Source organism: Aspergillus nomiae (genome assembly GCF_001204775.2).
Source record: "Aspergillus nomiae NRRL 13137 chromosome Unknown contig00410, whole genome shotgun sequence".
Lineage (NCBI taxonomy): Eukaryota > Fungi > Ascomycota > Eurotiomycetes > Eurotiales > Aspergillaceae > Aspergillus > Aspergillus nomiae.
In genome coordinates, this window is record NW_015378465.1 from 14,330 (window position 1) to 28,712 (window position 14,383).

General features: G+C 46.6%; 4 protein-coding genes across 4 annotated transcripts; 1 reads left to right on the top strand and 3 right to left on the bottom strand.

The window, feature by feature from the left end:
* Positions 1-1,676: 1,676 nt before the first annotated feature.
* On the bottom strand, positions 1,677-5,088 carry ANOM_009245 (putative SNARE-dependent exocytosis protein (Sro7); the record flags this gene model as incomplete). The annotated part of the gene is made up of 9 exons (XM_015554501.1): positions 1,677-1,753; positions 1,808-2,095; positions 2,179-2,300; positions 2,356-2,911; positions 2,974-3,603; positions 3,660-4,356; positions 4,410-4,552; positions 4,610-4,949; positions 5,002-5,088. 9 exons carry the CDS (start codon positions 5,086-5,088, stop codon positions 1,728-1,730), a joined length of 2,889 nt encoding a protein of 962 aa, XP_015402700.1. The 3' UTR covers positions 1,677-1,727.
* Positions 5,089-6,266: 1,178 nt separating this feature from the next.
* Positions 6,267-7,321, bottom strand: ANOM_009246 (phosphotransferase family protein; the record flags this gene model as incomplete). Its single annotated transcript, XM_015554502.1, has 2 exons — positions 6,267-6,390; positions 6,465-7,321. The coding sequence occupies 2 exons, from the start codon at positions 7,319-7,321 to the stop codon at positions 6,267-6,269; spliced, it is 981 nt and encodes a 326-aa protein (XP_015402705.1).
* Positions 7,322-9,566: 2,245 nt separating this feature from the next.
* On the bottom strand, positions 9,567-10,902 carry ANOM_009247 (THUMP domain-containing protein; the record flags this gene model as incomplete). Its single annotated transcript, XM_015554503.1, has 6 exons — positions 10,752-10,902; positions 10,502-10,633; positions 10,240-10,447; positions 9,965-10,179; positions 9,763-9,903; positions 9,567-9,689 (listed from the first exon to the last, which is right to left on the bottom strand). Exons 1-6 carry the CDS (start codon positions 10,812-10,814, stop codon positions 9,567-9,569), a joined length of 882 nt encoding a protein of 293 aa, XP_015402698.1. The 5' UTR covers positions 10,815-10,902.
* Positions 10,903-11,492: 590 nt separating this feature from the next.
* ANOM_009248 (alpha-keto acid decarboxylase family protein) lies at positions 11,493-13,712 on the top strand. Its single transcript, XM_015554504.1, has 5 exons — positions 11,493-11,683; positions 11,740-11,820; positions 11,902-13,126; positions 13,182-13,389; positions 13,448-13,712. The coding sequence occupies exons 1-5, from the start codon at positions 11,575-11,577 to the stop codon at positions 13,535-13,537; spliced, it is 1,713 nt and encodes a 570-aa protein (XP_015402704.1). The 5' UTR covers positions 11,493-11,574; the 3' UTR covers positions 13,538-13,712.
* Positions 13,713-14,383: the final 671 nt, after the last annotated feature.

Consider the following 14,383-nt stretch of genomic DNA (forward strand, 5'->3'; position numbering starts at 1 on the left):
TATCTTCAATTTTTCATTCCTAACTATGAACGTAAGGAACAAGCAAGGGTATCCATGTAGCCGGGGGTAACAGGATCACTATCCACCAACCAACTAAACACCCGGCCTTGTTGCCCGCCCATCCCTAGCAGCTACATGCAAGGTGGTTGGGAGATAAGCACTCATGGCGCCCCAAAATCAGGACCTATCGTCTCCATAGATACGGTGTGAACCCAACCAGCCTTGACCGTTCTACCTATTCCTCGCTATTACCTTTTTCCTACTTGGGTTGGCGCCGCAATAGTCCGTCCAACGCTCACCTCGCATTGCGCGAACCCTCGACATCCGGGTACTTGGACACCGCTAGTTGCACACAAGCAATTATATAGTCGCTCTGAAGTCGGTCAGCCTGTGTTCACGTGAATCCTCCGGCTAAAGGGCGTTGAGTTATCCCCGTAAAAGATAGATTAACTCGCCCTTCGAAGGAGTGAACCTTGATAATATACATGAGAGTAAGCTCAGCCCAACGGGGTCTGTATTGTTCCCTTGCAATATAAGCATAGAAAAGAGAGACAGGCATACTAGCCACAAAAAAAACCCCCTCAAATTCCTTGTGTCGTGCTTTGTATATCCCCGTATGATCATGTGATCATGTATAACCCTTCCATGTGCTCCTGCATGGGACAGCCGAGGCGCTTAAACAAGAAGTAATGACAGTCGGGCATGAAATAGCAGATGCTGAGGAGATATAGGAGTCTGAAGTCAAACATATCCAGTTTGTCAGTCTCAGAGCATCTCGAGGTGTATCCTTAGAGATAGACGCACCCAAGGCAGAAGAGAAACCATGCCACATTCTTATATTTGGACTGCATATATTGAAGCAATCTCTATAAATGATATCGAGTACTGCACAAAGCTACGCTACCGGCCTCGATAGAAGGGTGAGAGGGGGTAGGTGGGTGCTTGTCTTTCCTTCTATCTCTTTACCTTTTAGACCTTTTTCTTTCTCTTGGCTAGATAGGTTTCATTCACCTTTATGGCTCGGTTTTTCCACCAAGTATTCTGTGTGACGGCATAAGTCCTAGTAGAATTTATTCTAAGTCACTGAATCCCACCTAGTCTTTAGTATTCCTTTCTCACATTCTCTTCTTCTAAATAGTCTGAGGTGAAGTAACTCAATATAGTTAAATGGAGGCTTTTTTGCGTATTTTAGGACAAATAAGAGAAGAAAGGCGATTCTTAGGCTGGCATGAAAAGTTGAGAAGGGTGCACAGAGACCTAAATAGCGTGTGAATTACTCTTTCTGATAGTAGTTACCAGGGCCTATTAATATTACTGTACTTACTACTAGAGCTCAATGGCTAGAATTATATTGCTGGGGTTCACTGAGCTAGCATTGTTTACTTCACACATATCTATGACATGGTCGTTGATATTGAAGAGGTTACCGGCGCCAGAGAGATTCGTCTTAAGCAGGGTTGGCTTGTTATTTTCAGAAAAAAAGGTTGGTTATTTCGCAAGGCCTAAAGAACTAGAAATAGAAGGACTATCTATATTTACGCACACAGCTCTGAAAGTAGGCAATATAGAGATAACTCAACCAACGAAAACAAAAAAAAATAACACCAACTCCAATACTTAACGTAGGGTATGTAAATAGCTATACTGCATAGACACGATCTAAGACAATCAAAATGGTATATTTGTCCCGCATTTTATTAAGGAGTCGTCTACCAGTCACAAGCATTTTAGAGTCCAAACTTCGACCCTAACACTGTTATATTGATTAGCGAGGTATGGTCAAAAGAAGAAATCAACATGAACTTACCACCCAGCACAGCCTTCTTCTTCTGGTTCTGAACGTACTTGTTGACGTCCCGGGCCCAATTACTGCTGTTTTCTTCCAGTCGTTCCATCTGGTCACCGGCAAAATTCAGCTTTTCAGTGCGCTCCTGCACTTGGCGCTGCATATACGACCAATATCCTTCTTGGCTGCCTTGTTCCTGGGACAGATTGGACATGGTTCGTCCCTCCCTAGCAAGTCTTCGGCGCTCTTGATCTTCAAGCTTCATCTGCTCTTGCATCTTTTTCGAAGGCGGGCGATCAGGGCCTCCAACTATAGTAGCACCGCCGTCAGTAAACACTCCTCAGTCAAACGTAGCAGGGAAACCTAGAGAACTGGGAAACGGGTATACGAACTGAGAATGTCCATGTCGGCAGGAGAAATATATTGGGTACCGGCGATCCATTGCATGTTGGTAATCGTCGGGCGTGGGGGCGTGGCCGCCTGTACGTTATAGAGCTGATCTTCGGAATGTCGCCTGCAATCTTCATTAGAGAATTGTTGACCTCAGACCGATGAGAAGGTGCACATACAGCCCAGTTCCAGCTCCCCAAACGTTAAACAATCCCACTTGGGAAGGCCCGGTCCAAGTAAGAACTGTTCCATTAAAGCAAACTGTGGACTCCGAAAGGCGTTTCATATCGGCCATGTAATTAATTTCCTTACAGCCCATCTCTTTGAGGCCTGGGATGGAGAAAGCCCGCACGTTTCCATCACCAAACAGCCCAACAAGGCTGTAACCTCGACCCTCAACTTTGACAACAGCAGCAGAGTCGCACAGATAATCTTCCCACGATTTATGTGCGCCCTTAGAAGTTGCAGGCTTGAAAATCCTGCAACCAGAAACGGTTACAGCAACGACGACACCGTGTACCCGAACCCCATTTCTTAAACCCCCAACAGCGTTCGGAGTAGCTAAGGCAAGGTTACCACTCTCAGCATCAATAGGAATGATGCTTATAACCTTATCATCCAGCAAAGTTGATCCAGCAAATGAAGCCATATAGCCTCCATTTTCCGTTGGAAGGATCTTAAAGGTTGCAAGATTTCCCCGGTTGGTGCCTACAAAGCAGCAAATGCTCGAATAATCTGCAGAAACCCAAGGGTTAGCATAATTTGGATTATCTCAAGACCTCGCTGTCTTTTCCTACCTTCTCCCTCCAAAGTCAATACACCAAATTCAATGCTCGTTGGCCATTCTGGTGGGGCGTCCTCAGACGATCGGTGTCTCAAGAAACTACTCCGCTTGCTAGGTTTTGTTAGTTCGGACAATCGTGCAGTATGAATCACTGCCGGCCCGCGCAAGTCGATGATCGCCAAACCACCACCTTCGAAGCCGGCAGCGACAAAACCAACTTGACTATGTTTCAGCGCGGTGACTGATCCTTGTTGCATATCCAAAAGAGTAAGGGGAAGAAGTCCCTGCTTCAACCCAGGATCAGTTCTGTGAACGATCTTAGTCAACTTCCCCGGTCCTTCGTTAGCGCCGGCGGGCTCTTCGTGGCCAAAATTTCCATTGCTGCCCCAACGGAATATCACGACCTCACCACTCCTGAGGCCAACCGACAGCTCTCCTGTTGACCCGCTTAGAGCCATTTCAGTGACTTCAACATTACTGACACGACCAACGGCGCGAGCCAAATCCACCTGGATGACATCCCCATTCTCGACCTCATCATCATGGCCTACATCCCAGAGACGAATGGTGCCATCGGCATGAGCGGTTGAAATCACGTTACGATCTTCAAAGCGCTTGAGGACCTTCTTCCCCTCCGCACCACCTAGTAGGATTTTGGTCCTTGCGACCTCCGTTCCCTGAGACCAAGCCAAGCTGAACGATCCACTGGCGTAAGCGTCATCTTGTTCACGAAAGGATGGACAAATGAAAGAGAAGGGTGAATCATATTGGTGGGGGTAATCGGATGGCCGCTTGGGAAGCTCAAGGTTATCAACTCTCCCGAAGAAAGCACGGCGATCAAGGCAATCGGATCATGTCCTCCAGCATAATAAGGCGATGTGCGGGGAATAAGGCAGAAATCCACGACTTCTGCGCCTGGGGGCGTTGGGAGATTTGCTATTTGTTTTGGAGACTCGAAATAGTTCGAAATTATGGCCCAAGAGGATGTTTGATAATTTGGAGTTGGCCCCAGGTCGATGAAGGTAAGTCCTTTGTTGGCCTCAGCCTTCGGTTTACCACCAGCTATTAAAAGTCCACTATCATCCCCATTTCCCTTAACACACCACGCAATATGAGTAATAGGGTCCCTGAGCCCAACAGCGCTCCCCGATGACAGTGGTCTCTCAGAACTAGCACCGGGCTGGTCAATATTGGGGGTTGTAATTGACCTAGCCGCTATCTTGCGACCATCTTTAGAGTCCCATAGAACCAAACTATTGTCATCATGCACTGTCAGTACGAAAATCCCGTTAGGGTGCCAGATGGCCCTGGTAAGCCTTGGCCTGCGCGGCTCCTGGGATGGGACATCGCAATTTCCACCCAATGCACCTGGGGGAACTTCATACTCGAAGTACTTCTGTGCTAGGTTCTGCTTAAACGAGAATGTCACGGCCCTTCGGGATACCCCACTAGGATCTTTCCAATATCGCGAGGTGAAAAGGAGAGTGCGATGACAGGGCAAAAGCGTGCTCGCGGATTACGCTGGGCCCAGAGATTGGGAACTTTAAAAGGCGTTAAAGATTCACGATCGAGATCGTATGCAATGATATCACCTACGAAAACCAGTTAGCGCATCTTCAGTAACCGTTGCGGAAGCGTTGCCCGGATACCATTCTGCAGGCCAATGAAGGCATAGTCGAGGCTAGGATCCGTCAACAATGCGCTGACATGGTTAGGAGGGGCAAAAGAGAAGATTGTCTGTCGTGTCTCGAGGGAGAAAACACAAATTTCACTTTTCGAATCAACGCTGACAAGCTTGTCGGCACAAAATTGTAGAAACTTGGCCGACGCCTTCCGGGGCAGTGAAAAGACAACGGATACCCGACGCTGGCCGAAAACATAGATCTGACCGCTGCCAAACTGAGTATCACTGGTGCCAACGGCAATAAGGGATTGAACAGGATCGTAGGCGATAGCGCTGATCTGAGAATTTATGCCATATCGAGCGAACTGCGAACAGGTGAGCAACCAGAAAAATGTTGCCTTGGGTGCCAAGACATACATCATCGAGGGCGAACAAGTCCGGCGACAAGCCGTCGGACAGGTCCTTTTGGATGCCAGCTTGCTTTCCTCTCAGGAAATGCGCCATTTCCTGCGAATGTGAAGCTCTACTGAGAGGTAAGAAGAGTGTGGAGGGGAGGAAAGAGAAAGATGAGCTGTGTTTCGTGGTGTTGAAGGGGTGCGGAGCGGAGACCCCACACATGAGCTTTGAAGCGTCATGGCGCGGAATCCGTTGCAGGGCAGCCGATCAGCCCCGCCCTTTAATTGGGGGGGGTTTTTTTTCTGCCCTATAAATTACGACCTCCTGACAATCAATGTATGAGTACTGCTACTACTAGTACTAGGAAGTAGTACATACATACCGACCGACAAGAAGAAAAGAAGAAGGTGGAAAAAATCGAAATAAAAAAGAACAAGAAATAAAAAAGGTGGGGTATATCAGAAAGACTATTTGAAGCCCTTCCCATAGTTTTGTGAACGCTAAGTTGGGTGGGTGAAATCAGCAGCGCGGGTTTAAGTCCGGGGCTCTGTTGAGCGAGGATTATATTTGCTTTACGAGCCTTTGAAGTAGAAAAGTTCAAGGTTACAATAGTAGGCCGAGTCCGCAAGATCTAGTAGATCAGAGCTAGACAGTAGCAAATTGAATGGTCATACTTCTATATTAGAAGAGTCTCGAAAAATACCAGTAATAGAAGTAAATTATACTAAACGTTTTTTATCTAGGGTGTTCTTGTTCTTTATGTGTCGGGGAATCCTCTACTCAGCCGGGAATATAATTAAATATCTGGGAAACTATACTCCTATTAGTCTATCTTCTCTAGAACAAAGGTAGTACTTTTACTTGCTGTAATTCTTTATACGCGTTGTTATTAACGAGGCGATAGGGAAATAGCTCAAGGTATTGACAAAGACAGCGCCAGTATTTCTGAAACAACTGAAAGCAATTTCTTTTGTAAATCCTGGCAAACTTGTTCTGTACCCAAGCCAAGAGTTTGTACTACAGGCCAGATCTGCTAGGCAGCAACAATCGACTGAGCATTTGCTGAGACGATCCTGTCCTACTGCTTTCCGCCCAGCAGAGTTTCAGTTAACCCCCATATTAGCTTTATCAGGTCTATGTTCCCATTCCCGTTCCCTCTCTTTGGGTAGTTCCGAGTCCCGCTGGAAATGAAATCTATGGCCTGTATCAAAGACACCTAACGCCGGTACTGTGCAACCCCCTTGGAACGAGTCCCTCTTTGTAGGCCTGAGAACCGGGTTCATCCCTCAGATAGCAGCCATCTTGTTCAATATCATCGTCAACCGCCTCCTTGCATCATTTTCCGCAACCATATCTCGATTCCGATAGTATTGCACGGTGACTCTTTCAACCGACCGATAGCAGGCATATCTGTCAAAAGTGGTCACAAAGAAGGAAAGTCAGTGTTACATATTCCAAACTCCTTGTAGGACAGAGGCACATACAAAAGCTGCCTTATTTTCTCCATCTCACTTCCTACCGTCTGCGATCCTCCAAAGCCGTCCAACATCGAAGACGATGGCTCTTCGAATATTTCACCCATGTAGACATCACCCCATAGAGTTTTGCCCAAGTCCACAATGCCAGATAACTGTTTGGATTCGGGATCTACTAGCACTTGCGTAGGGTGGCCAAAGTCAATGACTACTAATCGTGGCAAAGTGATTTCCTCAAGCGCTGGTGATAGCCGACTAAGCTGGTGCCTTATCTCAGCATAAGGAAGGTTGACGAAGACATCCTCTGAGTCACGGAGAATGCTTTCAAACAGGATAACAAAGGCCTCTCGCCAGGATCGCCTCCCAGCGCCGCAGGCCACCTGTTCCAGAGTCCCAAAGGAATCAGACACATGTTGTCCAATCTTTTGAGCTAAGACTCCCAGTCGCCGGTCAATATCTTTCCGATTCTGGGGAGTGAGCCAGGGTTCCATCTCATGTAGTGTAGCTCCGGTCACATAATGCCGCATCAAAAAGGCGGAATCTCGCAAATTGCCTCGAGAGTTGTAATGGAAGATTTGCGGAATGCCAGGAATTCCACTCTGCTTGAGTAAAGCAAGTGCACGGGCTTCTGTATCAAGTATGAATTGCTCTCGCCGTAGTAACGGTGTCATCGGTGCCGGCGAACATTTCAAAAGTACATGGGTTCCATTGGATAGTGATAAGAGACAAAGTGGATGGAGGTGGCCGTCAAGGGGAGAAATGTTGCTAACATGGACCGCAGAAGTGAAGATCCGCTGGATAATTGTACACAGTTTCTCAGATACTTCGAAACCGGGAGAGTAATGGTCACTAAAGGAAGGAGACATAGTTTATTGTTCTGGCTTGAAGGATAGTTTGTCGGCAAAGATAGATACTAGTTTGCTCATTATGGAATGTTATATAGAAGCCAGGGCGAATCCACGTATGGCCAAGCTTTATAGAAGATAGAAAGCAACATATGAGGGACGAGGGAACGTGGAGGGTTAAGAAAAACAATGGTTCAGACATTAAGTCCTCCAATACCACCCTACAGCGCTACGAAGCCAAGGCTACGATGCTATCAGAAGTGTTAAATTGGATCGACTAAACGAGGATCCACATCAAGGACTCCTGCTTCGTTCGCCCATGTATTCTGCAGTTCGGCTGTATGAGACGCTATTGTCTCAATTTACCAGACATTCAACCACCGGCAAATCATCCACTGGCTCTCTTCCGAAATCGCCAAAGCAAACCAGAAAATTGGATTCAATGACATTGTAGTAATTCAAGCGAACGTGCCCCCTGGCTGGGTAGACGGGGGAATGAGCCGACAGGATTGCGCGGAGATATGCGGGCACTGATGAGGTCGAAAGAGTGAGTGACATTAAGAACTGGGGCTTTCGCCTAAGGCTCCCTCTCTTAGAAAGGTGCGCTGCGGTTGAGCCAATCAGAGGTCCGCCTTGCCGAAGACAACAAAGCGTCCCGTCCGAACGAGTTTTGATCCCCTGTAGGTAGTGGTCTCGTCTTAGTACTTGTGCGCCTTCAAAATATATCTGTGCACTTGCAGTTTCACAAATTAATTTCCCAAAACACCCCTTCCGTTATCTATACCTGTCTTGCGCTGGTTTTTGAGACTCTTGGCTCCCTGAATCAGTCAACATCCTCCGATATATAAAAAAAATTTACTTTACGGAGGAGACCGCTAATTGGACCATATTAACGAAGAAATACCATTCTCAACTGAAACAGACTCGAAACATCTGATCATGATGGATTCTGGAAACACCCTCAAGATCTGTGGTCTTTATGCTTGATTATGAATCGCATCATGACGAGGAATTATGGCGAGCTGCTAATGTTAGGGGTGGGAGCATGAAATGAGTAACAGTCAGTTCGTTGGCAACAGTAACAAACCTGGTCTGTACCTACAATTTCAATGGAAGGAACCAGGTTGGTCCATCGCCCTTTTGGCGAGGCAAACACGTGTAACAGGTCAAACAATGGTACCTTTGGCCTAAGGTTTGGAGATTTGGAATCGAGAGTATTCCAGTTGTTCCCACTCGGAAGCAAGTGGGCCTCCATCCATGACGACTAGACCGAATGGATCACATGGACTCGAGTGTAACTGCTATTTTGGGCAAAGGAGGACAAAAAAGATGGTCTTTCCGCTGTGCAATCATTTTCTCAAACTGGACATCTCTGTTGGTGGTGGGTACGTGGTACTATAAAGTCTGAACTTTCGCGTACAAAAATGGATTTATGTACATGCATAGAGCACCACTTTGTTTCCAGAACCAACAGGCCCATGCTAAGTACAGGTAGCACATTAAGAATCGTCTAACCTTGCCGTAAGTAGTACTAGTAGGACAATGTAAGTCGAGCTTTTATGTCGCCTTCCTATTCTGTCTAAGCTGCATTAAAGCGCCCGCCGCAACGCCTTCCATGCTAACCTCAGCCACATTCTATCTGAACCTCCTCTTATCCAAAAAGCTCTTGGCTATTGTACTTAGCTTTTGAGTGGTGGGTACCTTGATGTCTATCTTCCACTCCTAGCATTCAATAAGTAACCAACACGCATTTTTTGAACAACAATACGTATAGTAGCGTATCTCTCCTCTTAACTAAGTACCATAATTTTACCTACTGGATAAAGCCACCCGAGATTTTCCATTTAAAGAAGAGTCATAAGACCCAATATTGATAGTACTGTTATCAAGTCACGACCATGGTTCTGGAAATATCTCCGCTGGCGTTGGTCCTCATTAAGGTTCTTCTAAGATCTTGTCCTCCTCCCAAATGCGAGGGAAATGACAAATTCTGACTAAATGCTTTACTACCAGTCCTAGTAGGTGTTCACCTGGTCATGCTATATACTCTATTCTACGAAGCACTGTGGAGCTTTGAAGCCATCCTAGTACCGGACTTGTTCGTTACTTTCCCACAGGCCTCTGTTCTTTTTTTATCCCTCTTTTGTCTTTTTGTTTTTTAGAGCGATACTGTAATAATGCATTAAATATCCAAGTTTGACATTTATTATTTTCACCGCTCAAATCAAATGTATCATATGCTACGAAAGTCGACTCAAACCGAGATTCAGTCAGTTGACTGTTTGGACTCAACTTCCTGCGAGCTTGGTGCTGGTTTGTAGAGCTCAGCCAGATTGTATCTTTTAAGCTTCTCGTAATCACTTCCGGCAACACTCATCCCGATCACATTCTGGAAACAGAGGTCAGCCATGCGGAAAAGCGTAATTAAAGAGCAGGAGAACAGTGTTTAATGTGAAACATACCTGGATAATATCAACAAGGATAACAAGATCGTAATTCTCAAGATCAACAGAATGCTCAGGTCCCACAACACTGGCTACTGTTTTGATGAGACTGTCTCTGTCGAACTTTTGGTTTCTCCTTATCGCAGGTCGGATAGCGAACTGCATTTGTGAACACTAAGGACATGCCTGCAGATTTAAAGCTTAAGGTGCTGTGACATACCTTTTTGGGACCCCCACCAGAGTGAAAGTGAGGTTTTAAAATCTCACGTGCAAAAGCCTCTAGATCAACACTGAGGGTCTTTCGGATAGATTTGACAGGCGTCATCCGTTGGATGTATCGGCTTCTCTTTTTGCTTGGATTGGCATGCGCATCCACGCAGATCTGGTGGACTAGTTTCTCGGGATCAATCGACTTATCGAATCGTATAAAGGATACTGGATCAATCTTAGTCCTAGTTGTGCCATATCTGGATAGCGCTAAAAGTATCTACGAACCACACGGAATGTCCAGCCTGATGGGCTGAAACTGACGAGGTTTGGCCGAACTAGGCTTCAGCCCTTCGACTTCCTTTCTAATTTGGGCTTCGATATCATCTTCGTCCTCCGAGCTGGAATCACCACCTTGACCTCCCGCATCTGGCGTTTCGATGCTCTGGTGCGCAGGGCATATGTCAGCTGCACAATTGAAGAGTCCGGAATATTGCTGCAGAGCACAGCATCTTTCTGGTCAAAGGTTCTCCCATAGAATCGTACTAACCTGGGAGAAGAGATCAAGCACCTCTGAGATGCATTTCCCTTCCTTTCCTATCTCGCAGGATACAAAAACTCCCCAGTCCCCACTTTCAATGCCAGAGTTGCCATTTTGGCGCTTATGCCAATTACTGCCTCCCTGTAGCACACGTTAGATCTCCTGACTACCGCGCAACGTATGTAACGAAGAGAAGGAGGGAAAGTTTGGATAATCATTGGATCACGCTTGCCGAGAGGTGAAGCAAAAGTAGGCCAACCTTTCTTCTTTTGGAGGACTGAGATGAGTTGTCCGGCATGGTCCTTTTTCCTGTTCCCGCCATTCACGGATGTAGTCCGAGTCAAATTTAGGTAGTGGTGCCGTCCTTTCCTCGCAGGGATTAGTTCTAAAAAAAAGTTAAGGTTGCTGTATGTTTGCACGAGTTTGGCCAGATAAACATATCAATAATGCTAGTGTCTGATGCCGTTTCGCCGCTGTGCCGCTGTGTGGTCTTCCCTGGAAATTCTTGATTATCATTGGCATTGCGGCAACGCCGCGGGGGTGTCGAGACGTCCACATTCGGTTTAGTGGAAGAGTATCATCCCATCCGTATCGGGTGGGGTGGGCTGACTGTCACGCCAGCGACTCGGAGCCTCGGGTTCGTCGGCATGGAGAACCAGGGATATACCAGTGATCAGATAGATCCCGATATAGACTATCTTCCAACCATCGGCCCATTCTCCATTGCGTTGGGTCGCAAGTGTTCTTCACCGTGGACTACCCTAGGGATAGCCCAGACACTTTGTATTTCTTTTACCGCAGCCCTTAACTGCATTGCGACCTTAACTATGGCAGCGGTGGCTGACGGTATTGTAAGTTTGTAATTTTGGTGTACTCTGTTTTGTCCAACTCGGCCTGGAAGCCCATGACATCACGTTATCATGACGTATGGTCAGTCTTTTTGTTGCACATCGAGGTGTACAGGACTGCTATATAACTACCCCCCCTTGTCCATATTTCCAGGACGAATCCAGTATTCAAAAGACCATAATCAAGACCTTATCATCTACTATACCTTCCATTTCTCTTCTTGAGTCCTTACAATGGCGACAGATATCGCTACGAGGGATCTTCGCAAGCCCATAGATGTCGCTGAGTACCTCTTTAGGCGACTCCGTGAGGTTGGCGTTCGTGCAGTACATGGTGTTCCTGGTAAGTATCAACGTGCTAGCTTTCGACGCAAGTACTGACAATATCAATTCTCACAGGGGATTACAACCTGGTGGCTTTAGATTACTTGCCAAAATGCGATCTTCATTGGGTAGGAAACTGTAATGAGCTTAATGCTGGTATGTCTCTACTGAATGACCATTGGGATCTCTGAGCATGATAAAGGAGTAGTGTATATCGCTAACAGTGGTCAAATGCAGGATACGCTGCTGATGGATATGCTCGAATCAATGGAATGGCTGCATTGGTCACCACTTTCGGTGTGGGTGAGCTATCGGCACTCAATGCTATTGCTGGTGCATACTCCGAGTTTGTGCCTATTGTCCACATCGTTGGCCAACCGCATACGAGATCACAGAAGGATGGGATGCTCCTCCATCACACTCTGGGCAACGGCGACTTCAACGTCTTCACCAGAATGAGCGCCGACATCTCTTGCACTCTTGGATGCTTGAACCAAACTCATGAGGTGGCGACCCTCATTGACAATGCTATCCGCGAATGTTGGATTCGCAGTCGACCGGTTTATATCTCTCTCCCTACCGATATGGTGACTAAGAAGATTGAGGGAGAACGGCTGGATACCCCTCTCGACCTCAGCCTGCCACCGAACGATCCCGAAAAGGAAGATTATGTTGTGGACGTGGTTCTGAAGTATCTGCACGCTGCAAAGAAACCCGTTATTCTTGTCGACGCTTGTGCTATCCGCCATCGTGTGCTCGACGAAGTTCAAGAGTTCGTGGAAAAATCTGGGTTACCCACATTCGTGGCTCCAATGGGTAAAGGAGCAGTGGACGAGACTCACAAGAACTACGGCGGTGTTTACGCTGGCACTGGATCAAACCCCGGTGTTCGTGAGCAAGTCGAGTCGTCAGACTTGATTCTGAGCATCGGTGCTATCAAGTCCGATTTCAACACGACTGGATTCTCCTACCGTATTGGCCAACTCAACACCATTGACTTCCACAGTACATACGTGCGCGTCCGGTACTCCGAATATCCTGATATTAACATGAAAGGCGTTCTTCAAAAAATTGTTCAAAGAATGGGTAATCTCAATGTCGGGCCAGTTTCGCCGCCGTCGAACCTACTGCCAGACAACGAGAAGGCATCAACTGAACAGGCGATTACCCACGCATGGCTCTGGCCTACAGTCGGGCAGTGGTTGAAAGAAAAGGATGTTGTTATCACAGAGACTGGCACTGCCAACTTCGGTATCTGGGACACTCGGTTCCCAGCAGGTGTTACAGCCATTAGCCAGGTTCTTTGGGGTAGTATCGGTTATTCAGTCGGAGCCTGTCAAGGAGCCGCGCTGGCCGCGAAGGAGCAGGGTCGACGAACTGTACTTTTCGTGGGCGATGGAAGTTTCCAGCTGACGCTCCAGGAAGTCAGCACCATGATTAGGAATAACCTTAACCCTATCATGTAAGTTTCACCTTTGAGTGTCACAAGTCTCATGCCCAGCTAACATCATACGTAGCTTTGTCATTTGCAACGAAGGATATACCATCGAACGGTATATTCATGGATGGGAAGCTGTTTACAATGACATCCAGCCCTGGGACTTCTTGAACATCCCTGTGGCATTCGGCGCGAAGGACAAGTATAAAGGATACAAAGTCACAACCCGGGACGAGTTGAGGGAGCTTTTCGCAAATGAAGAGTTTGCTTCGGCACCTTGTCTACAGGTAGGTTACCACCCGTTTGCCCCTGTCTGAAAAGTACCAGTGATACTAATCAGAATAGTTGGTTGAGCTCCACATGCCTCGCGACGATTGCCCAGCCAGTTTGAAGTTGACAGCCGAATCGGCCGCTGAGCGGAACAAGTCCCTTTAATTTCTTCAAAACATACTCCGGAATAGACCAAGCTCTTTCCTTCTTTACGATTCGGGAAATCGGTTTCAGTTGGCATGCCACCATGGATCTTTAATTTCATCATGACACGTGGTTAAGAGTTCCTGTTCATTGCGATAGTTTTAATGAGTTCTTTTTCTACTTCACCTCTCTTTCTTCCTTTTTCTTAATACTTTTAAGTTAACACTCGAATCAATTGGATTGAACCACAATGAATTAAATGTTCTTGGAATATAAGGAAAAAAGGAGAAGAACAAGAATCTCGGGTGTACGGGGGGTGGTTGAACAAGCTTTGTTCAAGTGCTGTTCAGGGAAGAAAGTGTGGCTAAGCTGGACTCAGGAACCGCTGTAGGGCTGAAAGAAACGTTCAACAATTAAAAGTGGGGAAAAGGAGGTAGTTCTGGTGAGGTGTTCTCAACTTCTCATGCGCTATAGATCCTAAACATCACTAGTTTGCCTCTAAACGAGGTTGACTGAACAACATGTCTCAAATCTCTTGCCTATCACATCCTCCAATGACTCGAGACAAGCTTATGGTGAGAAACTCCTTGGCGAGAAAAGAGGAACCGTAATCAAAGTTGTTTCGGAAATGGCGGCATTTAATGGAGGGCTAGATCCTTGGATTAAAAGGAGAGAAACAAAGGCAAGTCAAAGCAAAGGAATAAGGATTAATTTAAAGTAAAATACGATATGGAGTCGAATAAAATTAACATTTATAAGAAAAATTAAGAAAGAAGGTGAGAGAGAAACAAGACGGGTGCTTATCGGCCACGTGATTTGGCGTCAGAAGCTCTGGCGTTTCTTTCGTTAATTAAACTCCTCCCGTTA